The sequence below is a fragment of the Drosophila yakuba genome, chromosome 3L, assembly GCF_016746365.2.
Source record: "Drosophila yakuba strain Tai18E2 chromosome 3L, Prin_Dyak_Tai18E2_2.1, whole genome shotgun sequence".
Lineage (NCBI taxonomy): Eukaryota > Metazoa > Arthropoda > Insecta > Diptera > Drosophilidae > Drosophila > Drosophila yakuba.
In genome coordinates, this window is record NC_052529.2 from 8,896,097 (window position 1) to 8,923,609 (window position 27,513).

The 27,513-nt window shown below is 42.2% G+C and overlaps 3 protein-coding genes and 6 non-coding genes across 12 annotated transcripts; 4 read left to right on the forward strand and 5 right to left on the reverse strand.

Moving 5' to 3' along the window:
• The first annotated feature begins 108 nt into the window (after positions 1 to 108).
• LOC6533429 (prominin-like protein) lies at positions 109 to 3,406 on the forward strand. 3 transcript variants are annotated; one of them, XM_002094110.4, is made up of 8 exons: positions 109 to 500; positions 556 to 663; positions 716 to 1,080; positions 1,135 to 1,262; positions 1,322 to 1,487; positions 1,545 to 1,911; positions 1,965 to 2,790; positions 2,976 to 3,406. In XM_002094110.4, exons 1-8 carry the CDS (start codon positions 109 to 111, stop codon positions 3,249 to 3,251), a joined length of 2,628 nt encoding a protein of 875 aa, XP_002094146.3. In that variant the 3' UTR covers positions 3,252 to 3,406. The 3 variants fall into 3 exon arrangements, with proteins under 3 accessions (XP_002094146.3, XP_039230593.1, XP_039230594.1); XM_039374659.1 differs by having other exon boundaries at positions 364 to 663; positions 753 to 1,080; XM_039374660.1 differs by lacking the exons at positions 109 to 500; positions 556 to 663; positions 716 to 1,080 and having other exon boundaries at positions 1,142 to 1,262; positions 1,329 to 1,487.
• LOC120321587 lies at positions 3,308 to 4,402 on the forward strand. The gene is made up of 2 exons (XM_039374666.2): positions 3,308 to 3,664; positions 3,716 to 4,402. Exons 1-2 carry the CDS (start codon positions 3,414 to 3,416, stop codon positions 4,260 to 4,262), a joined length of 798 nt encoding a protein of 265 aa, XP_039230600.1. The 5' UTR covers positions 3,308 to 3,413; the 3' UTR covers positions 4,263 to 4,402.
• A 3,276-nt stretch (positions 4,403 to 7,678) lies between these two features.
• LOC6533430 lies at positions 7,679 to 27,278 on the forward strand. Of its 2 annotated transcripts, XM_002094111.4 has the most exons (8): positions 7,679 to 7,952; positions 19,839 to 19,920; positions 23,749 to 24,257; positions 24,320 to 25,276; positions 25,337 to 25,448; positions 25,514 to 26,484; positions 26,552 to 26,753; positions 26,814 to 27,278. In XM_002094111.4, the coding sequence occupies exons 1-8, from the start codon at positions 7,950 to 7,952 to the stop codon at positions 27,017 to 27,019; spliced, it is 3,042 nt and encodes a 1,013-aa protein (XP_002094147.2). In that variant the 5' UTR covers positions 7,679 to 7,949; the 3' UTR covers positions 27,020 to 27,278. The 2 variants fall into 2 exon arrangements, with proteins under 2 accessions (XP_002094147.2, XP_039230032.1); XM_039374098.2 differs by lacking the exons at positions 7,679 to 7,952; positions 19,839 to 19,920 and adding an exon at positions 23,149 to 23,438.
• Positions 19,994 to 20,065, reverse strand: Trnac-gca. Its single transcript has one exon. It is a non-coding gene; the product is annotated as a tRNA-Cys (tRNA).
• On the forward strand, positions 20,634 to 20,706 carry Trnak-cuu. Its single transcript has one exon. It is a non-coding gene; the product is annotated as a tRNA-Lys (tRNA).
• On the reverse strand, positions 21,013 to 21,085 carry Trnak-cuu. Its single transcript has one exon. It is a non-coding gene; the product is annotated as a tRNA-Lys (tRNA).
• Positions 21,251 to 21,322, reverse strand: Trnac-gca. The gene has a single exon. It is a non-coding gene; the product is annotated as a tRNA-Cys (tRNA).
• On the reverse strand, positions 22,546 to 22,617 carry Trnac-gca. Its single transcript has one exon. It is a non-coding gene; the product is annotated as a tRNA-Cys (tRNA).
• Trnac-gca lies at positions 22,806 to 22,877 on the reverse strand. The gene has a single exon. It is a non-coding gene; the product is annotated as a tRNA-Cys (tRNA).
• Positions 27,279 to 27,513: the final 235 nt, after the last annotated feature.

Consider the following 27,513-nt stretch of genomic DNA (forward strand, 5'->3'; position numbering starts at 1 on the left):
GTTTTTTTAATGAGTGTTCTTAGTCAGAACGACTGTACTAGTTGTTTTTACCGAAGCAATCTTGAATTTCACAATCAATCCTGTCGATAAACAATCTAGTTGAAAAGAATGAAACTAAAAGTGTTCCTGTGGCAGCTATGGTATTCCCCTTTTTGGATTGTAGCCCTTCAGCTTTATATAGTTAAGTCCCAGACTTCCTCTTCTATGAGGAAGTTTAGTATACAAAATAGGTATGTTGAACCAGAAAGCAGATCGAACGATAATCAGAACGATGGGGATGCGGACTCTTGGCGTCCAATCACATATTTACCCCATGTTTTTACTGGATTCGTGGTCTCAGACTCGGAGAATGTTCCCCACGGATATATATCCCAGGATGGCAATGACATTGGATACAAGGTAAAGGATGACGACTGGCGGGAGTATTTGGCATCGCAGACGGGCCTGAAGATATTAGTTCTTCTACTGGTTCTTCTCTTTCTGCTGATGCCCATCTTTGGGTGAGAGCTGCTTCATTTTTGGAGAGATTATAGTCAGCGAACTGATTCCCATTAGGCTCTTCTATGCCCTCTGCTGTGCGCGCTGTAAGAACACCCAGAGGTCCAGTAAAGGCATGCGCTACTGCTGTGGCATTCTATTGGCCCTTTTGGCATTGCTGATGCTGTGAGTATATAAGGAAAGTTGCAGCCTAGTGGGATTATGGATTTATTCGCAGTTTATTTCTAATTTTTGCCATATTGGCGGCCACTCAGCTGCATAAAAACTTGAAGCACCTCAAAGCGATCGGTTGTCATGCCGGTAACTCCAGCAAATCAAACGAGGACTACATATACCAAAGAGCATCTGATCGTATGCATCAGCAGCACATCATCAACTACGATCGGATAGTAAAAAGGATCCAGAGTGCTCTCAACCGCGAACCAACTATTAGCAATCCCAATAGGGAGCCGGAAGTCCTTGCCAAAGCCATTGAGCGGCTGAGTGTGGTGTTGCACAATATGCCAAGGATCACGCCAGTTGTGCAAAGGATCCAGAATGAGTTGCTCAATGCGCGACGTTTGGCCACTCAGTTTCGGGATGGTGAGGATTTTGATTCCTTTAATAACTGGTTATTTAATTGATAATCCTAAATAGCGTTACGTGGCGTGAAACGCGATCTCATGGTGTTGCTAACATTCCAATGCAAGCAAAGGGAGTGCCAAGACTTCTACCGTGCGAATGAGATCATGATGCTCGACATGGGCTGTTTGCATTACGATAGTGTAAGAGGATCAGTTTATGCATTTCAGAAGCAAAACTTTAATATACCACCACCCTTAAGCTACCAGACTTTGAATCACTGCTTGCATCTGTTCAGGAAGTAATAGACAGCAAGTTTGTCAGTTATCCAATTCTAGCAGTTAAGCAATTGCGACAGGTTTCCAGGGTGATGAAAGATCGCATGAGTGGCGTATTAGACTCCATCAAGGAGGACCTGAACAAAGGAGGTAAGTTAAGAACCTTTGAAGACTGCTCACAACATTTTAGTCCGATAATCTCATTAGCCAAGGAGCTGAACAAGAGGTACGGCGCATCCTTGAAAGTCTTGCATCGCGTGGTTGAGGAGATGAAGAAGGATATGCCGGTGGTGGTCAAGTCAAATGCTGGATCTGGATCTACACCAGCCGCTGCCTTGCGTAGGAAGCTCGGATCCTGGTGGTTCGGATACACGTTGGCCTTCATTGTTTTATTAATGCTGGTGCCGCTTATTCTGCTCCTTGGTCTTCTGATAGCTTTGTCCAGTCCGAAAGTAGCCAGTTGGCTGCTCTGTGCTGTCCTGGTTGTTCTTTTCATCCTGTTCTCGATTGGAATCATCCTGGTGCTCTTCTATCTGCTTCACGGCGCTTTGCTGTATCATGCATTTTGCTCTAAGTATGGGTTATCATTTCGCAAAGCACTAAACTAAAGTTTCATATCATTAAAAGGAAAGCACCACAGCCGGTGGAAAACAAATCTATTAATCCCAACGAGTTTCTCCCAGAAAACGTAACCACCTTTCGCTCCATGCCCATGTTGCGAACCTCGGATATCCTGCAGAGCTGTGTTCGCAACGAAAGCTTGTACAATGTACTGGGTCTCAAGGAGATCTATAATCCGGATGGTTTACGCGATGATGTGATGGAGGACGTTGCCAAGTCACTTGAGAAAATTGAGAACACTGAGTGGCCCGACGGACTTAAAGATATTCATCCCGAGGCAGAGGAAGCTGCCAAACAGTTATTGAGCGGAAATATATCTGCATATGACATAAAGGACTACACAAGACACATTTGCCGCCAATTGGTGCCAGAACCCAAGCCAGGTCCTTTGAACGTGTTGACCAGAAAACTGGAAAGCCTGGCGATCAAGATGAAGCCGGGAGTCGCTCTGAAAAACCAGGCAACTTATCTGCGAGCCTATCAAAAACACCTGGGTGCACCCTTGCAAACGATTGTCCAGCGATTGATAAATCGGCTGAAGCAAATGGATCGCCTCTTTTCAGGTGGCTACGGTAGCTTCACCAGGTACCTCCAACATCTGCTGGACAAGATTAAACTGGGCGACGACTTCTTGCGGCGAGATAATAAAAAGTTAAGCGATGGAGTGGCCCGCAATATCAGTAAATTAGTGAAATCGGGCCTGAATGATTACGTTCGAATGGTCGACGGGCCCACCAAAGTGAACATGGACAGCTGTGAGCCCCTCACCCGAGAGGAGGATGCAGCCATGGTGGAGTACGCCGACCTCTGCAATCGGATTGTTAAGCCAATGGTAAGTAAGGAGGTGATTCCCCGATAGCCACACACTTATGATTGAGCAAATAATCAAACAAGTTTGCATAAACTTAATGGTGAATCAATATTTACTTTAGTAGCGTATAAGTGATCAAAAAACCCATGAAAATCTATTATTATAGAAATGTATATGCTTATTTATTTTCTATCTTCATTCCGTAGAATGCCATTTGGTTTTGGCTATTACTGTTTTCCCTGCTACTCCTGCCCGCCATCTGCTGCACCCACTTTTTAAGATGTCGTCTGAAATCTTTAAAGAATTATTCGGAAGCATCCTTTGGAGGGAGCAACTTTGTGCCCCCTGGCTTACTGCCCATGGCTTTGCCACAATGTGAGTGCTACAAGTACCTTCCCGTTTCAACGGAGTCAAATGTGGACTATCTGGAGGGCAGGGATGACTACTACTATGTGGATCAAGCGAAGCACAAGAGGGAGTGATTTTCAATTTGTCTAATTTGACAATAACTTATTGTAGAATTTTCAAATATGTTTCAAGTTTAAAACACCACATCCTGGAATCCAAAGTCATTATTTTTTATATGTTTTCTAGACACATAATATTACTTGTTCCAAATGTAGTAATAGAAAACGAATTATAAAATGAAGTTTCTATGCTGGGAGGTGTTATTTTGGCCCATGCACAACATCCTGCCTAATTCCTTGTCCTGGACAGAGAATGTGACCACCTTAAGTATGCTTAACGAAAGTCAGAAAATGGTGGACGGGTCCATTGGATGCTGCTCCATAGACTGGCTTATGCAACTCCAACAATCCTCGTGTCCGCTGGTGAGGCTCTTGATACTCGGATTGTTGGCATTGCCAGTTTATAATGCGATATTGATTGTGGTGGGGTGAGTGTCTAGTTTATAAAGAGTTAAATGATCTAAGTGAATCCTTTCCAGATGGCGTCTACACCACAGTGCTTCCAGCAGTGCCGACCGTTTGGTGCTGGACATCCAAAGGACCAGACCTGTCAAGCGTCGAGCTCCTTCACCGCCACCACCACCAAGACCACCACCGCGTCTTCGTAGGAATAAAGTCCCCAAGACATCATCTTCAAGTCTGATACTATGGTATCCAAAAGCCCATCTCAGCCCAAGGAATCCGTTTGATGAGGAGGAGCAGTACAAAAACCTCAGGGAGAATCTGAAAATGGTGCTAGGTGGCTTACAGCGCACTCCTTTGCCCCTTCCGCCACCACAGCCCATCTTTATTCCCCCTCTAGTTGAACCCCTAACGCCACCGGAATCACTGACTCCAACTGAATCCCCCAGGAAAAGTAACCAAAAGCCACGCTCCAAGCTTCTGTCAGGGATCATTAAACATCTAGGCATGAGTTCCATTCGCAAGATATGGAAAACACATGCCAGCCGAAAGAAAAGTACGACTTCTGCAAACAGCTCTCTATCTAATTCCAGTGTGGGATCCAGCTCCTTCTATGTCTACTAAACCAAAGTCTGGTAATGATCTAGGGCACATCTATCAAGAAATCAGCGCTCCATTCAGTGTGAAACTATGCGATTATATTTTGTTACGATTAAAAGCGTGCTGAGGTCAACCTTGTTGGCCCGGCCCATTAAGGCCTTGAATCCGCGTTGGCTTTATTAGAACATATCCGGCATCGCAGTTCCAAAACGCTGGCCGACAAAAGACCTAAGCGACAAACCTTGTTCTCGCGTCAATCTTGTGGCGGCAACCAACAAAAATACTATGTATATGATAAACACCGAAACAAAAGTTAAACAAACAAAAGGCAAATAAGCCCAACTTCGGTGAGCTTGCTCGTTTTCCCGATGACTGGCTGATTAAGGGGCAGCGAAAGCAGATCGCTATCATCACTGCCGTTTCGGCTCCACTTCGAGCTCCTCCTCCACCAGCCAAGCATCCAAGTGCAGCTCCATCATTGTCTGGGCCACAATAGCAGGAAGGAAAAGCCAAAGAGCACGGGAAAAAACAAGGTGCTATTTGTTGGAGCACTGAAACTCGGATGCTCTGCCACACCATAAAGATTCAGAGGTGTATGTTTGGGTTGGGCGTTTTGGGTAATCAGAAACCCAAATGGATTAAAATTTGGGTATTCGTGGAATTTCTATTTCAAACTAAGTTATGGGGGTATTAGAAACATTTTATAGGGGTAAAGCAAACCTTCAAAAATGTAATTCTTATAAACAGCACTAATCCATAAAGAGATTAGTTCTATAAATTGCTTTAAGCTTTGTCACTGACCGCAAATCATTTTGAAATACCCTTGAAATTGATTTTGCTTAAAATGAATGAATACTTATAACAAAATCAGTTTGAATAACAATAAAGCGAATAATATACAACCATCTTCAAAGGACGTAAATAACCAGCTTTGGAAAGGGCAGTTCACCCTCCAAAATTACAACGCAAAATGAGCGGACGACTCCCAGACGAGTTTTTGTTCTTCCGCAACCGAATGAGATGACCAGGGCAACCCAATGCTGCGATTGCAGTCGATCTGATGGTAACTAAGAGTGAAGAAAAAAAAAAATAAAAATAAAATTAAACGAGACAAGGCCCCCCAGGCAAGGCCATTGAAAAGTGAAAAGCCGCTGGTGGACGGCATATGTTTTTCATAATTTGTAGCTAAAAATTAAATCACGTTTCTTATCAGCGATGTGATGCGATTGTGAGTGCCTTTCTTTTTCAACAATTACCAAAATCATAAAGGCAGGCAGCCAACGAAATTACCTACAACGAAATTTCACTTTCAGTTTGTACGACTGTGTGTTGTGTTTGTGTTTCCGAAAACAAAAGACTTAAGGCACGAACTTGCTGGAGTGAAGGTTAAGTCGTTCGATTTGATATTCAATCGGTATAACGAATTCGAAAGCCATGCCAATGCACTCGTCGAAAAGGTCCCACCTGAACCGCATAGATAATAGGTAGATAATAGATATAATAGGTATTTGCCATTCGAATAGATTCCTTCTTCCTGGCTCTCGCTTTTTTTTTTTTGCCTATTTGGCTTTCGGTTTTATGTACTTTTGTGCATCCGATGTGAAACCTGGCCCCCTTGCGAAACAGAGCATCGTATGGAAGAGTTTTCTTTGGGGGAAAACTGGCACACATAATTGCAAAAACACTAAAGCTGCAGCAAACATCAAATGGCAAATGGCACGCAATGGAACGGAATGGGCATAAAAATGCACGCAACTGAGTCGGCCAAATGATTTACAGTGAAAGGCGGTGAAATTTATGGCATGCAAAGCGTGAGAAGACTCCTCAGCTGATCCAAAAGATCACCAGGAACTGTAAGACCAGAACTTTGGAAAAAAACCGACTTCAATCTGAACTTTCGCTTTCATTGGAGCGCAATTTGTTGACGCTTGCTGGCTGATTGGTGGTGGAAGGGGGTGTGGCCAGGTCAGGGATTGGAGTTGAAATTGGACGGGTTCCGCTTATGAAACCCCTTCACAGAAACCCATATGCTAATTAACCTCGACTGCCTCCTGCTTTCTATCGTGTGAAACGTCAGCCAACTGTTATGCGCAGCGTATTTTGTAAATCATATTTCGAATTTGCATTTAACGCAGTCGCAGATGGAGATGGAGATGGAAATGGAGATGGGAATGGGGATGAGGATCAGGTCGGAGACATTTGGCTGACGGCTCTTGGCCGTTTGTCTTTATGCTAATCAAACATGTTTGTTTACAAAATCCCAATCGGATAACAAATGGTGGCTACCAACCGCCCCCTGTACGGTTGGGTGGGGGAGTCAACTAGTTTTACTCTGCTTAGTTACCAAATAAACGGTGTTCAAAATTATTATTATTATTTTTTAAACTATTTAAAATCGCGTTTATGCGGCCTTAATCCTCTTTAAACTAGTTTTTATTTTAAAACATTACTCAATGTGTAAGACAATTATTATTAATGTTATTAATGCCAAATTGTAGTTCTCTGTGAGCACAACTCTAGATCATAGAACATACATTTTCAAGATGTTTTATTCTAGCTTTTATTATTTTAAGTTACAAATTTTACTTTCTAAGTGACCATATAATCGATTTATTAAAATGACGCAAACAAATCCAGTAAAGTCTTTATAATACTTTATAATAAAATGCTACAAAAAATGAGGCAGCTCTAAAATAAATTAATAAAGAAACTGAAATTGCCTAAATCTGTGATTGATTCAGTGACGTTACAAGTCGCCTAAATAAAACCGGTTGATTGTGGCTGAGTTGAACGCAAATTGAAAGGCAATCGATGGTCTAGTCCACCAAATCCGCTGTTAACCCTCTGTTGCCCGCTAACAGTGCTGTACGAAAGAGCCGAGCAAAGGCAACGCAGCAAATTTAATTTTCCATGCAGCTCACAGCGCGGGCTGCAAACCGAAAACTGTTTTTATGCTGTTGCCGCTGCCGCTGCTGCTGCTGCTGCTGCTGCTGCTCCATTGCTTTGTTGTTGGACTGCTCGTATATGGCGTCGTACGTGGCGGACCTGAAACTGAAGCTCAGCCGTTGTCAAACACAAAACACAAAACACCAAACACCAAAGCAACAAAAACCGAAACCCTGCTCAATCCGGGGGCCAAACTAAGCTCAGCTATACTCTCAATGCACTGAACCAAATACCGCTTACTTTTGGCTAAATATAGTATTACCGAAGAACTAAAGACTAAATTTAAAAGTACAGCTGCATGTAAAAGTATTCTACTGTTCAACTAGCAAACAAAATTTCAGCTTGCAAGTTGCTACTTTTCAACACAACCCTTTGCAGCATTTAGATGTGGAAAACACCAATATTTTCTGGCAGTGTGGACGCCGACGTCGCTGCCGTGGCCGTTGTTGTCGTCGCCTTGTCTTGGCAGCTGGCGGCGGCGGCGCTCGAATCAGTTTCAGTTTTTCAGTCCAACGTGCGAGTTCGAAGCGACAAGCGGTCCACTTCGCCTTTTTGGGGGCCAGGATTTTTGAAAGTGACTAGTGACTAGTGGCAAAATATGTGCGGTTAGCCACGACAGTTTGCAGTGTCTCGACAGCTCCAACATACCTAAAAAGCAATCCAATCGCATCGAATCGAGTCCAGATCAATCTAATAGCGACTGCCCGCTCAAGGAGAATCGATTTTGTAGCTTGTGGATACGCGGCGCGGAGTCGAGCTGTAAAAATGGTGAGTGCAAATGTGTGTCAGAGGCATGGAGCTATGGAAATTATCATATCCACAACCAAAACCAAAATCAAAACCCAACACAACACAACCCCCTCGACTTGGCAGAACAAAAAGCATGCCAAAGAATATTGAAAGTCCGTTGACGCAACGGAAAAACGTATGTTAAGCAGCAGAAACTCCATGGCAGTTGGAGAACGTAAACTAAGAATGCACAGCAAAAAAATCGCATTTTAATCAAGAGTATTAAGCATAAAGAACATAAAACAATGATAGGCAGAAGAAAAATCACAGAAGTGTCATAGATGATTTGTTGATACCCATTCCACTTCTTGAAGTCGAAAACACTTTTTAAAATCTAAGTATCATAGATGACTGGTTGAAACCTTTTCCACTTCTTGAAGTAAAAAACACTGTTTAAAATCTAAGATCTATCTTGGAGTTGCTTGAGTTAGATACACTTTGTGTTATTCTTGTTATGCTAATTGCTAAGTTTGCTTTATTTAACTATCCAACACGTTCGCCACAAAGCTAGGAAATAGTTCGTTTCGTTCACAAATTCTTTTCCTGTGTAAGACTTTATCGCAGAATGGCTGAATGGCTGAGTGTGAGAAAAAGCAACAACGCGAGTGAGGGGGCTACAGCAACAACGACAACGGGTTCTGTACCGCTACTGACCGACCGAAGTTGAAGGCGAACTTGTCAAAGACAATGAATAAAATGAGCGCTAGGGGGCTAAACAAAAAACAAAAAAAAAAGAGTGTAAAGTGGGGGGCTAGAAGTTGGCAGGGGGTTTCAGTTTCGCTTTCATAGCTGAATAGCATCCGAGAAAAGGGGAAAATGTCCGTAGTCGCCGTCTTCAATTGGCCAATTGGCAACAGCTTTTACTTCCTCGGCCGTTTGAGGCGAAAAATGCGAGAAAAACGAAAAGCCAGCTAGCCGAAAGATTTCCATTATGGCCGCAGCAGGCGGCACGCCTCAATTTGCCAGCAAAATCAGCAGCTTGGGCAGCAAGTAAAAGTTGCACAGGCGCACAACAATAGCAAAAACAATAACTAGTTTTGTTTTACAACAATTAATATTTGCAAAAGGAAAAAAGCAAAAAGAAAATGAAAAAATACCTATAACTCGCCGCTGTCGATTGGCAAATAGTTGGCAAAGCAAAGAAACATAAAAAAAAAACTGGTCTCGAAAAAGAAAAACTGCAAAAATTAGGTTTGAAGCGGAGTCTCGAAAACAGTGGAAAAGCAAAAAAAAAAAAAAAAACAGGCAATCGGCGAATCAAAATCAAATGCGAACTCTGCTGGCTTTATAAATTAAACATTTGATTTTATGGTCTTTCGCTAGCCGCACAATGCAACCGATCGGACATACGAACTCCATTATATTTCTGTGAACGAGCTTATAATGTGGAGCAGGTCGAAATTTAAGCATTTCGAAAATGAAAACGAAACGAAAAACAATAAGAAATGCTAATTGCCCAAGTTTTCATTGTCTCCGTGATAGGATTTTGCATTAGTTATGGCACTGAAAACATACATTTCATGTGCTAATAAAAGTTTCCCAATGGAAACATACCAAATGGTCTACCAAACTAACTAGCTTCTTAGTAAAAATTAAGCTGCTTAATTGGAGATATTTTCCCAATTATAATTAACATCACGTTTTCCCCTTCTTATGATTACCAAAATATTTATGTAATGTGGAGCAGGTCAAAACATAATCGCTTTGAAGAAAGAAAACTCAAAAATGTTAATTGCCAGCCGGGCCAAAGTTTTCATTGCCTCTGTGCACTTTCGCGGCATTTTGGCGTAAGTTAATAACTCTTTTTAGTGCCGCCCCTTTTCCCATTGCCACGCCCCCCGACTTGACACGCGCTATTGACAGCCGTGACTGACATGTGCAGTAAGTTGGAAATGTATCTGCAAACTGCCGTCGTATCGGTACCTGTACTTGTATCTGTATCTGTATCTGTAGCTGTTCATGTATCTACGAGTGTATCTGAAACTCTCACTTTCGTTTGAAATGCCACTGCCGGCGCTGACAATTGAATGAAAACACTTGCAGAGAATTTTGTTTGCAAAACAAACCATTGAAATGGCAAGACAGCGAGCTTCAGCCGTGTTTACATTCGAAAAACCCCAAAGAAAAGTAAATACGAAACGTAAAAAATACGAATTAGTGGAAAAGGAGGGTGGGGGGGGTAGACAATATAATTGCACAGCGACAGACTTTCTCCCTTACAGAAAACAAGCAACGCATTTTTCTCTACGCTCTTGTCGTATTACTTTTTTATTATTGTGACGGAAGTTGCTAATGCGGTGCGACTGGGCGTATACGTAATGCGAGTGCCAGCCAACGATTACGAGGGTCCTGCCTTGCCAGATTTTGTAACCGATCCCGCAATTAGATAGTAACAAATAGAAGAAGATACAAGCAGGGAAATTGAGTAACAACAACTAACCATTTTTCGTGAAATACCAAAATATTCGTGGTAAGCGTAAGCTTATTAAACAATAAACAAGAATTGCTTTTCTCCTGATTTTTATTTCAAACAAATTAAATCATATTTTGCTTCAACGTTCTGACATTTTTTTACTTGTCCCTGAAGCTGTGACTTTTGAAGAGATTAAATCACTTTAAGAGCAGTTTAAGTCTGACTTTGCATAAATAAAAGACATTTAAATGTTTTATTGTCAGACTAGACAATGCAACTGGCGTTTCTATGAAGCAATCTGCGATATTTCTATGAAACGTGAATATAATGTGCCAGAAAATGCCAGGCACTCACAACTCAGCCACGACTCATGGCTCAAACAGCCTCAAGTAGCTGGTTCATAATTGCAGGCCAGGCCAGGCATTCCGACTTTGGCCAATAACATCTCGGCTTGAAGCGTGGCCAAAAGTGCCTGGCAACACGACGTTCTCGATTCTTGGCTGTCGGCTTCTTGGCAATCACTTTTTGCCCAGCCCTGACAGCCAGCTGCAACTGGGCTTGGGTTTTGCAACGGGGGAGTGTGGGCTGAGTGAAAAACTCTATGCACTCTATTCACTGTACGAGCCCCAACCACTATTAATTCGAACAGCATGTGATTTTTGCAGTGTGCAATGTTCAACACACGATAGTTTCGATACTATTACAGATAGCGTATGTCAATGTATTTTTTCTTAAAGAGAATTTTGTTCTCTTTACGATGATAAAAAAATATTTCTTGTATTTACAACAACAACAAAAATATGAGTACTTTATTCAAAACGTAGACTTAAGAGATAAGAAAAAATTGACCACTATTAATTCGAACGCTGCTTAATATAACAAATTAATATAAATTAAAATTGTGTAACGTCACCTTTGGCCTGTATTACACATTTAATACGTTTTGGCATTGATTTCAACAAATTTTGGCAATGTTCTCGAGAAATCGAGTCCCACATCTCTTGCAATTTTATTTTAAGGTCAGAAATGTTCCTTTGTGGCTCATTGCGAAGCTTTCTTTTCATTAGCCACCAAATATTTTCAATGGGGCTTAGATCAGGACTATTTGCTGGCCAATCTAAAACCTCCATTTGTTTATATTGAAGCCAATTTTTTGTTGTTTTGGCTGTGTGCGATGATGCTCCGTCCTGCTGAAAGGTGAATTCACCACAGTCTGCCAGTTTTGGTATTGAATGCAGCAAACTATCTTCCAAAATATTAATATATTTTGCAGCGTTAACCGTTCCTTCAATAAAATGTAGTTTTCCTAACCCTTTGGCAGACATACATCCCCATACCATAAGGCTTGCAGGAAACTTTACTGTCCTTTTAAGGCAGTCTTTATGATATGCTTCTCCCTTTGTACGGATTACTCGTTTTCTTGTATCGCCGACACTTACATCAAATTTAGCTTCATCGCTAAATATGATGGTGTCCCATTGTCTTTGAGTCCAAGACATCCTTTCACGAGCCCATTGCAAACGCTTTTTTTTTTGACGAAGCGTAAGCAAGGGTTTTTCCTTGGCCTACGAGTCAGATAAGTTATTGGTTATGATATAAAAAGTATAATAAAAGTATAATAATAAAAAGTATAATAAAACATACTTTATAGAATCCATATCCAATATTTTTTAACTGCTGTCGCGTCCATTCTCGTTTCACAGTTTTTCCAATTTTCTGCGACCACTCTGAAGCCAAATTTCTTAAAGATTGGCGACGATCAGACTTGACAATTTTGGCCAGTTCCCTTTAGTTTGCTGCCATCAATACCAAAACTGGCAGACTGTGGTGAATTCACCTTTCAGCAGGACGGAGCATCATCGCACACAGCCAAAACAACAAAAAATTGGCTTCAATATAAACAAATGGAGGTTTTAGATTGGCCAGCAAATAGTCCTGATCTAAGCCCCATTGAAAATATTTGGTGGCTAATGAAAAGAAAGCTTCGCAATGAGCCACAAAGGAACATTTCTGACCTTAAAATAAAATTGCAAGAGATGTGGGACTCGATTTCTCGAGAACATTGCCAAAATTTGTTGAAATCAATGCCAAAACGTATTAAATGTGTAATACAGGCCAAAGGTGACGTTACACAATTTTAATTTATATTAATTTGTTATATTAAGCAGCGTTCGAATTAATAGTGGTCAATTTTTTCTTATCTCTTAAGTCTACGTTTTGAATAAAGTACTCATATTTTTGTTGTTGTTGTAAATACAAGAAATATTTTTTTATCATCGTAAAGAGAACAAAATTCTCTTTAAGAAAAAATACATTGACATACGCTATCTGTAATAGTATCGAAACTATCGTGTGTTGAACATTGCACACTGCAAAAATCACATGCTGTTCGAATTAATAGTGGTTGGGGCTCGTACATATGAAAATAAAAACAGCTTATGCGATGCAAATCGAGTTTGCTGCCTCGCTCACTTTTATGCTGATTTGTGTGCACAGTTTGGCTGAAATCGAAACGCATCAAATGGTTATTGAACTCCTCGTTGAGACAGTCAGTCAGTGAGACAGATAGACAAACAGTCAGCCAGCTGATGGCGATAGGAGTGAGAGTAGTTCAACAAGTCATTGCACTGAAGAAAATACAAGTTCAGTTTAAAACACACTATAGCTACAATATACAGTACTTAAAATAAAAAATCGAAGAAGAGATATAACAAGTGCCGTGATTACTATCCACATTTCAGAACAAAAGGTAATGTTTAATGTCCACAGGCACAGCAAAATCAAAAGACTGAGGCAACAAACTTGGTACTCAAGCAAGTTCAATTGCTATGGTCTTGCAAAATGACATTAACGGCGTGTACCTATTAATAATGCGTCGTTAATGATTCGCATTTTTTCCGTGCACGGTGGCAAATCAAAAGACTGAGGCAACGAACTCGGCGAGTGAGCAGTGCAAGTTTCAGTTTTAGGGTCTAGCAGGAAGTGCGACATAAAGCCAGCGCGCTTTGTTTGTCCAACCGCGCGCTACGAGATCCATCTTAATTACCCCGCACCCAATGCCAAACCGGCAGCCAAAGTGGCAGACAAACAAATGTTAATTATGCTTGGGCCAAATCCACATCCATATGCTTAGGGATCTGTGGTACACGCGTGTGTATCAATCATTTGTCATTGCGGCGAGGTGACAAACCGAAATAAAAGCCAAAGCAAACTGGTTCGCCACTGGCTCGTCATTATATAAAGGCGGAGTATCTATATTTATCAGCCGTATATCCACGGCGAAATCGCACAGCGACATAACCGAAATGTCAAATCACTATCGGTGGCGATAGACTGATCCGCGCCGATCGGTTGCACAATCGTGGCCACTCATAATTGAAACTAATTAGGCGAAAATTGTAATTTGTGGCCCTTCCGCTGGCCGAGGCAATTATTATTATCATCCAGCGAAGACGTCGCTGTGCCATTTGGCAATAAATTCATCCGTCATCCGGCCAGACGAGGCAATAAAGTGGCTTAAATTAAAAGCAAAACCGTTTTTATAGTCTAGGCCATAAACACTGATCGGGCCTTCAAACTGGCCCATCCTCGAGGCGATCGGACATCTTTTAATTTGAATACATTTGTTTATAAAATGTATAAGCGAAACGGGTTTTGCAGTCGCATCTTCGCTGCTTAAGCGAAAAGGTTAAAGTTGAGCACAATGCCACCTGCTTTTGGCCGCTGGAGATGCAAACCTCGTATTAGGTTGCTAATAATACAAATTTCACCGCTGCTCGTTTCCCTATGATTTCTGGTTGTCTCTGTCTTTTGGGTCGCTTTGTTTATTAATAAAAGCGCATGTGGACTTACGTAAGGAGGCGGCTGCTGGCGCTTCTCCTCGTGTTGCACTTGCTGATGGCGATGACATAATGTCCGCACAGTCAGTTCCTTATTGCTGAAAAAGCTAAAAAAAAAAACTAAAAACTGAAAACTGAAAACACTCCCCCAGAAAGTGCAAGTGAAAATATGATTTTTACCCACCATTCGAGAGACACCAAGTCTCGAGCATTTTCCAGGCCGTTACCTACGGTTTCGCCAGAGTAAGCAGTGAAAAACCAAAGCCAGAAGGCTGACAAAAAGCCAAAGAAGTTGCCTTAAGTCTAATGCGACACTGACAAATGGCGAATTCTTTACGAGGCCAGCCAAAAAGCAAGACAAACCAACAAACAAACAAACGGACATAAATTTTATTGACATTATGAACAAGATCGCAGCGTGTAGGAAATGCTTGATCTGGCGGCACTGGAACGGAAGTGGTGCGCACTCAACTGTTGAAATCTGGCATTGCAGCCGCAAGAATAATGGTTATATGTTCTCGTTCGCTCTGTTGCCACTTCTGTTTGTGTTTTTTAGGTTTTTTGCGTTTTTTATGTTTTCTATGTTTTTGTTTTATCATTTTTCTGTTACTGATAGTGACTCAGCAGCAAAGGCATCAACAGCTGGCTGGCATTTTATTTGCCTCACGTTCGGGACATTAAAAAGTCAAACCAAAATGCAGTTCCATAATTCAGTGGGTGCGTCAAGAAATCCCAGCCATGTTGCTTAATCCATCAAAAGATTACACGCTTAAGGGAATAGATTGATCTTAAGATGACGCGATTAACACATTCATAGGAATTTTTTATAGCCAAAAAGGATAGCTAATATAAAACACCTTATAAATAAAATTATACTTTCAAAGAAACAAAATTTCGCCATAAACTCAAAACGTAATATTAATAAATTTGGTATTTTATTTTGTCGCCAACAATAATGTTTAATTCAAGTCTCTAAATTAACCTCAAATAAACCTCAGATTCATTTTATAAGTAAACAAGTAACAGTATTTTGAGAAATGAATTTATATTAAATGAAGTTCGTTCCTTTTCCTTGTATATCCTCGCTTATTTTCGCGGTGTAAGAGGCCCTAGAACAGTCTGTAGATTTTAGCACACTTATCATAAAGCCGTTGGAGTCTGCTGCCTCAACTCGTTTTGCGAGACGTCAATGGCCGGTTCAGGGTTATGCTGCAACAGGAAGTAATTGCCCGACCAGGAGAACCGGCAGACCAGAAGATTGGCTAAGCACCGCACCCAGAAGTGGCTGCCCGCCCTTCCCACACGTCTTATGTGTAATTGAAGTCGCATATTCTCGCCCAACAAATTGCTAAAGCTCAGCCATTATTCTAATCGATTCGTGAACCAGTTGCGGCTTAAGTACTAAAGTGCGCTGACTCAGGCGCTCTTAATCCGCAATCGTTGTCAAAGCAAAGCAGCCGTTTTTCTCTCTGGACTCGTTTGCGCAGCTTTTTTGGTCAGATTGCGCAAGGTCGTCTGGTCAGGACAGGTGCTCACGACATGGCTTAATTGTGTGACGTATGCAACTGGTCTGAGACCGGGCCCAGAAAACAAAATAGTTAGCCGCAAAATCAAAGCCAAAATATTGCCCAAGCATTTATGACTTGTGTGGCTTAGAGCCCCCAATTAATGTATACCCACACAGTCGAAAGACGCGTGTCGCGCTGGTTTTCTTAAATTTTCACTACACTTTTATACATTTTTCTTATGTTTATTTTTCGATGTTATTTTCGCTGCTTTGGCTGCGACGCGCTGCGCTGCGCTGCGCCTCACCTTGAGCTTAATTTCGGTCAAGCAAAAAGGCGTTCAACATTTAATTAAATACAGCAGGCGCGACAGAGCCGCAAACAAACGGCCAGACAACATCGATTCGACAGCCGCTAAAGTGGTAAATGGTCGAAAGCCGAGACCGCATTTAAATAAATCGCACTTCAAACGAGCGCCAACTGCATTGCCATTTCCATTTCCATTTTCATTTCCATTTCGATCGGCCCAAACGAAAGACTTAAGCGACGAACGCGAACGCGAATGCGAACGGCAGATGTTGCAGCCTCCGTGGCGCATGATTAATGCAGTATTTGCGCAATTTGTCTCGCCCGTTGAAGTTATTGAGCCGACATGGGCATTCGCCATTCGGCATTCGGCAAACGGCAACAAAAGCCACAAAATTTACGCAAATGAATTGCTATTTCAGCGCTTTCTTGCTTTCGTGCAAGTGAAATCCACAATCACCACACAGATCATATTTTAAATACCCTGGAAATAATTGAATGTGAGGTCTGCCCTGTTCGATTAATTAACATACATATATGTAATCATAAATTATTAATAAGCTAACTAACTTTTACAAAAGGAAGGAATTTAACGTTTTTCCTTTAAAATAAGTTGTTTGTTGCACATTTCTTTGGTTGATTGAAAAACATTAAATTCGAATAAAGCCCAACACCTCGGGGTGTTCAAAGTCTCGCATTCGAAGTTTAATAGTTAAATGCGATTTTCTCTGATTTCCCATTTGGAAATGCTGTTTCTTTTTTTGCGCAAGACAATTGAACAAATCCAATCATGCTGCTGGTGGAATGCAGTTGGCTTGTCTTTACCTATAGCCACCCCCTCATCCACCCCCTCATCCACCCCTCTTTCTTTCTATTATTTATTGACTTTTATTTGGTGCTGTCGTAACCGCAGACATAGAGCTTGGCGCGGCTTTCAGTTAAACTCAAACGCACAAACGTGGGGCCAAAACTGAAACCGAAGACTTGGCGGCTCTTTTAAGCCGAGAAAGAAAAGCAAGTCCCAGTTACACAGAAATTATATTTTTATTTATATGTTGGGGTTTAAATCTATGAATTTTGGAGCATATATGTATGGTATTAACACAAGTTTCTATTTAAGAAAAGAAAATATAGTACGTATGTTGAAACTCCCAGAAAATTCTCGAAGCTAAGTAATTTTCCAAGCCATTTTCAAGCCAACCAAGCAAATCTTTCGAAGTTTCTGTGTTATTCAAAGCAAATTTGTTCGGGAAATTAAGGCTGCTCATTATGAGGCTAAAACACCCAGTTTTGACCAGTGCCGAGTTCCAGCGACTTGGCTGTGCTCCAGCGAGCCGTTAGTCAACATGGACACCAGCTAATGATACCGACACACAGCCACACAACCGAGCCAACACAATGGACATTTGTAGAAAAGTTTGCAATTCGACTTGGACAATCGCCCGAAATGGTTATGCCAGCCAAAACATACAACACATTTTACGCAAGAATGCAATTGAAAGATGATTTGTTGCTTGAATTCAAACGGTTTGGTTAGACTTTCGGTTCTCGGTGATTTTCGCTTTCGCACAAGGAAAATGAAAGGCATTTGAGAGGCCAGGTTTCTCTTTACGGTCATTCCGTTTATTTCCGCGCCCAGTTTCAGAGTTTCAGAGTTCCAGAGCCAAAGATGCAAAGATCCAAAGCGAGAGCAAACCAGTTGGTCCAGACCAGTTCGGCTCAACAACTGACTAACTGACTAACTGGCCACACGCGATAAGGAACCTTTCGCGTTATTTTGCCTCAAGACTAAATAATTTATGCACCGTTTGCGGACTGTTAAAAAAATTTAAATAAATAGCCCAAAATAAGACGAAACCAGTTTCACTTTTACGGCTCAACTGCGTCCCATCTCGATGGAGAGATCCGAGGAGATTAATGGGCGGACTAATGGCGGGGGTTTGTTCATTAGTGAGACAACCTTCTCGGCGAGTTAGTAACACGACCTTGAGCATTTCTCGCCAGAACATCCACCGCTTTCTAACTGTAAGCCGCAACCGTTAGCAATCGAATCACGGTTGTGCCAATTTGGGCCATTTCTCCATTTTTACATTTCTCAACTTAACCACCTCCATTACGGCTAACTGTTTGTGGCCCACGGGCGATTTGCATAACCCGGCGTTGTGTAAGGTGTTCTTAATGGAGATGCCCCCTGAATACCTAAACAGGCAATGGGTAATGGCCAAAATAGCCCGGTAAATGGAAAAACGTTAAGTGTGTTTACCTATAGCTAAACGGGTAGCGTTCACTATATTAGCAAAAAGATAATCATAACCTACATGAAGGGTCACAGTTAAGTCAATAAGCAATAAATCAATACTTACGTTATTTCTTTAACATATTTATTTTAATTGCATCGAAAAAAAACGGATTATTTTTAATCAAAAAATCGAAAAAGAAATTATTGGTTAAAAATCGGATTTTTTCAATCGGCGTTTTTGCCATAACTTGGCCAAAAATGGCAGCACAGCTAAAATAATGACTGTTTTGTGTTGCTAATAACCGAAGCTAACAATTTCTATCCCTACTATTTCGGTTTTCGAAAAAAAAATTTTTACAAAGTTTTGCATTTTTGTTAAGGGGTACCATCATCAAAATTTGTGAAAAAAGGCCAAAAATTAGCATTTCAATGTTTGTACATGGATCGATAGGGAATTTTGTTACGAATTCAACGAGGTATGACATTCCACTTTTGGACAACTATTTTTAGTGCTATCGAAAAAAAACGGATTATTTTTTATCAAAAAATGTAAAAACAAAAATGTTTCTACAAAATCGATATTATCAATTGGCGTTTTCGCCATAACTTTGCCAAAAATGGTCGTACAGCTAAAATAAAGACTGCTTTGTGCTGCTAATAAACATAGCTAACTATGTCTATCCCTAGTTTTTCGGATTTTCGCATTTTCGATAAAATTTTCAAAATTTGCGAAAAATGGCAAAAAATTAGCATTTCAATGTTTGTACATGGATCGATAGAGAATTTTGTTACGAATTCAACGAGGTATGGCATTCCATATTTGGATAACTATTTTTACTGCTATCGAATATAAACGGATATTTTTTTACCAAAAAAACAAAAAAAAATGTTATATCCACAACTCCAAATATTTTGTCTGCGCATTATCAGAGCTGTCAAAAAAACACCTCTCAGCTAAATTCCAATAAATAAAGTAATCAGGTGTCCCAGAAAATGAAGTGCCTCGCCGCAATCCACCTTTTTCCCAGCACTTCAGCGAACCTTTGTGAATGGGGAATGGCTTCGGTTGGAGGTCGGACTTACTTTCAAAGTCGAGAGACTCTTCAAAACGGCTAATAAGTGTGCGAAGTGCAGCTGAAGATGTCTGATGTCTCTGAAGTTTTAACAGTTTTATGAGACAAACTGTCTCATCTGAACACTAGGCAGTCGCTTTGAATAATTATGAGCATCGGGTTAATTGGTAATTAGTTGGCCGGGCAATCGAGCTGAAACTCTGGGAGCATTGTTTGTTTTTCGTCGGTCAGGCAGGTCGCACTGCTGATAAAACTGGGTCAATGTCAAGACGTGTTCGTCCGCTTATGACTGGTGGGCGCCAAAAGGGCCATCCGACCGACCTCTGTCTGTCACCTGACGACCTTCCCTCTGGCCCAATTGGGGAGGCAACAAGTGCCACGTAATTTGTTGAAAGTCGACGTGCCCCCCACATAAATCACAGATTATTAATCGTACATCAGAGCATAAACCCGTGATTAATTGCCCCTTTTTTTTGTTTCTCCACTACAGTTTCCACCGCGGTTGCTGCGAATCGCATTTGTGATATGCCTGCTGATTGTCTTGCTCTCGCCCTCCGCAGACAGTGCACAGAGTAAGTAAAAAATGTAAAAAGAAATTGAACATGAACAAGTAATTGGGCAAAAAGAGAAAGAAGGCAAAAAACAAGGGGACACCCGGGTTTGAACCGGGGACCTCTCGATCTGCAGTCGAATGCTCTACCACTGAGCTATATCCCCTCTTATATAAAGTTTTAGAATTAACCGAAGAAGTCAAAACAACAGCCCCCAGATATTGATGTGTGGGCGTAACTAGATACTATTTTTAGTTTCTCCATGCTGGTCTTGCCGGAAATTGATAACCAATTTTTCTTTCATTTCTATTGTTGCTTCTACTTTGCTGTGATTGCGTTTATCTGCATCACTAACACATAGCAACACACAAATGGTTGTTGTTTAACCCAAAAAGTTAATTAGGAGAAAGGCAGAAGGGTGTGGTAGACAAACCCTTCAAGTCAACGTTAAATCTTAATTAAGGAAGGTATTTAAAAAATTATCTATAAAAAAATTAAATTGGTTTCGAAAAAGATGTAGCCAATATGATGCAATTAATTATCTATTTTTATGCTCAATAGATTAATTTATAAAATGGTGCATTGTTAACAGATAAATTCATCATTAATAAAAAGGGTCATTATTTATGCTATCAAAGAGCTACAAATTACCCAATGATTGGGCGTAAAAAGACACAAGACTAAAAAAAGTTTGAAAAATTTGTGCCACCAATTTGGTTGACCTCAATCACACAGCCCGGCTAGCTCAGTCGGTAGAGCATGAGACTCTTAATCTCAGGGTCGTGGGTTCGAGCCCCACGTTGGGCGAATTGCTTTTTTGCATTAATAAATAGGTCCTTTTAAATTAAGTGTATCGGCATTGTTGCTATGTAAATATTTAAAATCCTTCTTCATGTTTCACATGGAGTTGTTTATCTAAAATTTTATGAAAATATATCACTTTTATTTTCGGTGACTGGCAATAAAAGATGCTGAACAATTAGAATGGTGGAGTTGTTTAAAAACTTAAACCAAAGACATTAGAATAATTCTAATTAGAATAATTCTAATTAATCTTTTAATGTCTTTGCTTAAACCGTTAATTAAAACGTAAAGTATACAAAAAAAAAGTTTCGCCCAACGTGGGGCTCGAACCCACGACCCTGAGATTAAGAGTCTCATGCTCTACCGACTGAGCTAGCCGGGCTGTGCAAGAATAGTGTCTAAACTCAAGAAAACCTTTCGAGAACAAGAGGAAAACGTCTTCATAACAACACGTCTGGTTATATTTTTGTCCAAAAGATCATTTTAAAAATTGTATAGAAAGCACTACTAAAAGTGCGTAAGAAATAACAAAATTTGCAAAAAAACAAGGGGACACCCGGGTTTGAACCGGGGACCTCTCGATCTGCAGTCGAATGCTCTACCACTGAGCTATATCCCCACGTTGGCTGCCACAGACTAAGATAGCGTTTTAACGTAAAAGTCACTGTTGCGGCTGCAATCGAACATGTTCGATAGCAGCATTCAAGAATTTAACCCTCCACTGGGCATACGTTTTAAGTAGCTCAGATATAAATAAAACGACCAACAATTATACAACGCCTTAAATTAAAAAATAGTATTTTATTGCCGTTGTGCAAACATAAATATACCATCTTATGGGAATTTGAAGCTATTCACAAACTGCATAGCGATTTTGATAAACTTTTCATTTCGTATTATAGCGGAGTAAAGGTAAACAGGTTTGGCAAATGTTATAAGCGCCAACTAAAATACATCTTAGTACAGAAATACGGCTTTGAGATATTCAGTCAAATACAGCTGCGAAAAAAAAATAGCACCACTTGCCCAGTAAAACTTTGAATAAGTCTCCTACCTACAATTTTGGGCTTAAAAGGATCTGAAATACCTTTTTAGAAAGGTTAAACAATTCACTTTTTAGGAAATAAAAAAAAATTACAATTGTTCTATGAATTCTTAACTTATTTAAGGAACTTTATGAAAAATGACAAAAAAGGGCGAAAAAAATAATAGCACCACTTCATAAAAAATGCTTTAAACATAAAATATAAACTTAACAGTAACAAATTCATTAATAACAAGTGATTGTATATTAAAACTACGCCGATCCCATTAATTTAGTGTTTGGTAGTGTATCCTTTATTAGCAATAACAGCTGCGCAACGCTTTGGCATGGAGTCAACCAGGTGCTGGCACCGTTTTGGGGTTATATTGCTCCAGGACTCCTTAATCACGGTCCATAGGCTTTCGTTATTAGTTGGCTTAAAAGCTGCAACTACCTTTTTAATATTCGACCAAAGGTTTTCGATGGGATTGAGGTCTGGCGACTGCGCAGGCCACTCCAGAACATGAACTGATCTATTTTGGAACCATTCCTTGGCTTTCCTGCTGGTATGCTTGGGATCATTGTCTTGTTGGAAGACCTATTTAAGCGGCATATCATATTCTGCAAAGGGTAGCATAACCGTTTCCAAAATATCCACATACACATGCTGATTATGGTTTTATCCAATGTATTGGTCCAACTCCATAGTAAGAAAAACATGCCCATACCATTACACTGGATCCGCCGTGTTTAATTGCTTCTACTGTGTCGTGTGTGTTCTACTGTCTACTGTGTGTAGAAGGCAAAAAAGTTTACCTAGGGGACACCCGGGTTTGAACCGGGGACCTCTCGATCTGCAGTCGAATGCTCTACCACTGAGCTATATCCCCAAGTGTGGCTGCGAGCTCCAACAAAGGCCCCATGAGCTAATTATCTCCGTTACTGCTTTAAACAAGAACACGAAGAGCCTGATAATAAGCCAGACCCCTATTCTAGAAAAACAAACAATAAGAACTGATCAGAGAAAATTATATACATTTTAGAACTGGGGAGCAGGCAGCAACAAAAAGGTTTACCAAGGGGACACCCGGGTTTGAACCGGGGACCTCTCGATCTGCAGTCGAATGCTCTACCACTGAGCTATATCCCCAGTTGGAGTTCGCGCGACCAAGCGGCAACTAATGCCTCGCCAGCTAATAATATCCGAAGGCGAAGGCGTACCTCGTACTGCAGCCACCTCCCCTTTTTAACCATATTTAGTATGGTTGTTGTGTTGTGTGTGGGCTTGCGCAGTGGAAAAATGCAAAAGATACGGCCATTAAATGAAATATTTAAACAGGTTTAGCAATAATTTCGCTTTGTTATTTCTGCTGCTGCAATACCACTTCATTTAACGAAATTAAACTGAAAAATATAACAGAAACCTGGTGCGACAAGTCAGCGTCTCAATTTAGTCATTCCATCTATTTACTTGAGATTAATCTACGTTCGATATCTTAATTATTAAGACTGAATTAAGTAAATTCCGTCACGACTTTCGATGGATTCAAGCTGAAGAGACATTAATTTGAAATTATCGGCACTCGTCGATCGCAAGTGGTTGACAATCCATCGCAATTGCCATTACGATCGCGATTGAGATCGAGATTGCGGCCACCCGTCATTACCATTGCCACATTGTCGGCTGATGGGGAGCTCACTCGGATGACAGGTGCCAGCTACCGTACCTGTACAGTGAAGCCGCCGCTTCCATCGCAGATTGTGCAATTGGGGCAAGGTCAATTCGATCACGTGGTGGGCTAGATGTGGGCGGACGTCTCATGCAGATGTTCAGATGGGAGGCTGTTGAACAATGAATAACCTACAACTATGGATTTCAATGGATTGCAATAGTATAACATATTAAATATTATATATAATAAAATTTATAAAGGGAAACAAAAATATTGCAAAGATGTTAATTAAGCACTTAACAATATCATAAGAATATAATTAATATTTTGCATTCAATTTAACTTCAGCCAAGACACGTCGACGTCTGCGGCGTCCCACAACATCGGTCAGCTCCTCGAGAAGCAACCTCATCGAAACCAAGAAGTCCACTGAGGCTCCAGAGGCCGAGAAGCGCATTGACCTGATCACCTCCGCCACCACCACCAGTGCTCGTCGTACACGCCTTCGTTCCAAGGCGAAATTGGGAGCAGCTGCCGCTGGAGGAGCAGCCGTAGCAGCTGGAGCAACAGCTCTGGTGGCCAGTGGATCTTCATTGAAGGGCAAGAAGACAAAGGTGGACGATGGAACGCCGAAGATCGTGTGCTACTACACCAACTGGTCACAGTACCGTGTCAAGATTGGCAAGTTCGTGCCGGAGGACATTCCAGCCGATCTCTGCACCCACATTATCTTCGCTTTTGGATGGCTGAAGAAGAACAAGCTGAGTTCTTATGAGTCCAACGATGAGACCAAGGATAATGTCCCCGGACTGTACGAACGTATGATGAGCCTTAAGAAGGCCAATCCCAAACTTAAGGTTGGTTTTAGAAATATATAAAAAATTATAAAGTTTATTTAACCAATCACCTTACCCTATAGATTCTTCTTGCTCTCGGAGGTTGGTCCTTTGGCACCCAGAAATTCAAGGACATGTCCTCCACGCGATACACCCGCCAGACCTTTGTCTACTCGGCCATTCCTTTCCTGCGCAAGCGCGGCTTCGATGGTCTGGATATGGATTGGGAATACCCCAAGGGTTCCGATGACAAGAAGAACTTCGTTTTGCTGCTGAAGGAACTGCGCGAAGCCTTCGAAGCTGAGGCCCAGGAACTGAAGAAGCCACGTCTCCTGCTTTCCGCCGCCGTGCCCGTCGGTCCCGACAATATCCGTGGTGGATACGATGTGCCTGCCATCGCCAGTTATCTGGATTTCATCAACCTGATGGCCTACGATTTCCACGGAAAGTGGGAACGTGAGACTGGACACAATGCCCCACTTTATGCTCCCTCCACCGATTCCGAGTGGCGCAAACAGCTGTCCGTCGACAATGCTGCCAGTTTGTGGGTTAAGATGGGCGCTCCCAAGGAGAAGCTGGTCATTGGAATGCCGACCTATGGACGCTCCTTCACTTTGGCTAATCCCGATAAGCATGGTCCCAATGCCCCCGCATCGGGTGGTGGACGCGAAGGTGTCTATACCAAGGAAGGTGGTTTCCTGGCCTACTACGAGATCTGCGAAATGCTGCAGAATGGCGCTGTTTATGTCTGGGATGACGAGATGAAGGTTCCCTATCTGGTTGATGGAGATCAGTGGGTTGGTTTCGATGATGAGCGCGCCATTAGGAACAAGATGCACTGGATCAAGTCAAATGGCTTTGGAGGTGCCATGGTCTGGACCATTGACATGGACGACTTCAAGGGAGAGGTGTGCGGTGGCAATGTCAAGTATCCACTGATTGGCGCCATGCGGGAGGAACTCCTGGGCATTTCACGTGGAAAGGAGGCCAAGGATGTTAACTGGACCGCCGTTGCTGCCACATTTGAGGATATCGAAGAGGTTTGTTTACCAGTAATAACAGCTTGAACTATTTCTAATCCCTTACGTTGCTCCTTTCAGAAACCGGAACCCATCAAAATTTCGGTGGATGAGATTCTCAACAAGGTGCGCAAACCACAGGCCCAGAAGAAGCAGCGCATCAAGTCTGGAGCAAATGCTGTCGCCTCAAACAGTGAGTAGTATATAAATGCCGATGTCCAAACTTCCATCCATAACTTGCTGCTCACTCTCCTTCAGCTCGTCCTGCCCAGGTGTTCTGTTACCTGACCAGCTGGTCGGCCAAGCGCCCTGGAGCTGGTAAATTCCAGCCGGAGAACATCGATCCCAAGCTGTGCACCCACATCGTGTACGCCTTCGCCACTCTTCAGGACTACAAGCTGACAGAGGCCACCGATGATGATCCCGAGAATTACGAGAGTGTGATTGCACTGCGTGACAATAATCCCGATCTACAGATCCTTCTGGCCATCGGAGGATGGGCCTTTGGTTCCACTCCCTTCAAGGAGCTCACTTCGAATGTGTTCCGCATGAATCAGTTTGTTTACGAGGCCATCGACTTTTTGCGCGACTATAAGTTCAATGGCTTGGACGTGGACTGGGAGTATCCCCGTGGTGCCGAGGATCGTGTTGCCTACGTTAGTCTGCTAAAGGAACTGCGTGTGGCTTTTGAGGGTGAGGCCAAGTCCTCTGGACTGCCACGCCTACTGCTCACGGCCGCTGTACCCGCCTCCTTTGAGGCCATCGCCGCTGGCTACGATGTTCCCGAGATCTCCAAGTACCTGGACTTCATCAACGTCATGACCTACGACTTCCACGGACAATGGGAACGCACTGTGGGCCATAATTCGCCTCTGTTTGCTTTGGAATCGGCCACCGGGTACCAGAAGAAACTGACCGTTGATTACAGCGCGCGTGAGTGGGTGAAACAGGGCGCTCCCAAGGAGAAGCTGCTCATCGGCATGCCCATCTATGGACGCAGTTTCGAGCTTGTCAATGACACCCAATTCGACATTGGATCCCCCTCGTCCGGCGGTGGCAAGGCGGGCAAGTTCACCAACGAGGCCGGCTTCCTCAGCTACTACGAGGTCTGCTCCTTCCTGGCGGCAGACAACACCACCCTTGTTTGGGACTCGGAGCAGCAGGTGCCCTTCGCTTACCGCGGCAACCAGTGGGTGGGCTTCGACGATGAGCGTTCTCTCAAGACCAAGGTGAGTTGGAAAAACTAAGTGAGTCGTGAATAACGCTTTACTTACACAACTTCTTTCTCATCAACAGACGGAATGGCTAAAGGAGCAGGGCTTCGGAGGCATCATGGTGTGGTCCATCGACATGGACGACTTCTCCGGTCGCTGCGGCAGTGGTAAGTACCCGCTTCTGACTGCCTTGAACGACGAGCTGAAGGACTACAAGGTGGAGCTGGAATACGATGGTCCCTATGAATCCCATGGCCCACGAGGAGCCTACACCACCAAAGATCGTAAGTTGCTAGCACGGATTATCCAGGGAACCTTGAATATATACCCATCATTTGTATCAGCTCATGACGTGACCTGCGCCGAAGAGGACGGACACATCAGCTACCACAAGGATTGGGCCGACTGCACCCACTACTACATGTGCGAGGGCGAGCGGAAGCACCACATGCCCTGTCCCGCCAACCTGGTCTTCAATCCCCAGGAGAACGTCTGCGACTGGCCCGAGAACGTCGAGGGATGCCACACGCCCACGGAGGCGCCAGCCTAAGACCATCCATCTGCGGATGGACTTGTTAATATTATGGAATCGATGCCCTAGATTTAGTTGTAATGCGAAACTGCCACGAAACTCTTTTGCTGCCGCCGTCCCCATTCCCCAACTAACTACGAAAAATACTCGACAACTTGCTAAATTTCGGCTGAATTTTTTTACACTAAATATAGGTCTAGCTAGCTCTGTAAGTAGTTTTTATGTCTTAGTTACCAATTCGCACCCACAACAAAGATGAGAATGATGAACCCAAAAATCCTGAACTACTTTCTGAGAGGCGCACACACACTAACTTTCGCATTTCCGTATGACTCGTAACAAAAAGGTTTATATGGAAGATGCCCGAAACTTCCGTATAGCAAACTGTGATAATCATAAGAGACCAACCAACAAGAAATCGGCCTAAAAAGTCACTATCATTCGAAATTTGAACGAATTTGAAATTCAAGCGAAACAGTTTCCCCTTTAAAACGAAGCTTCCCAATGCTTTT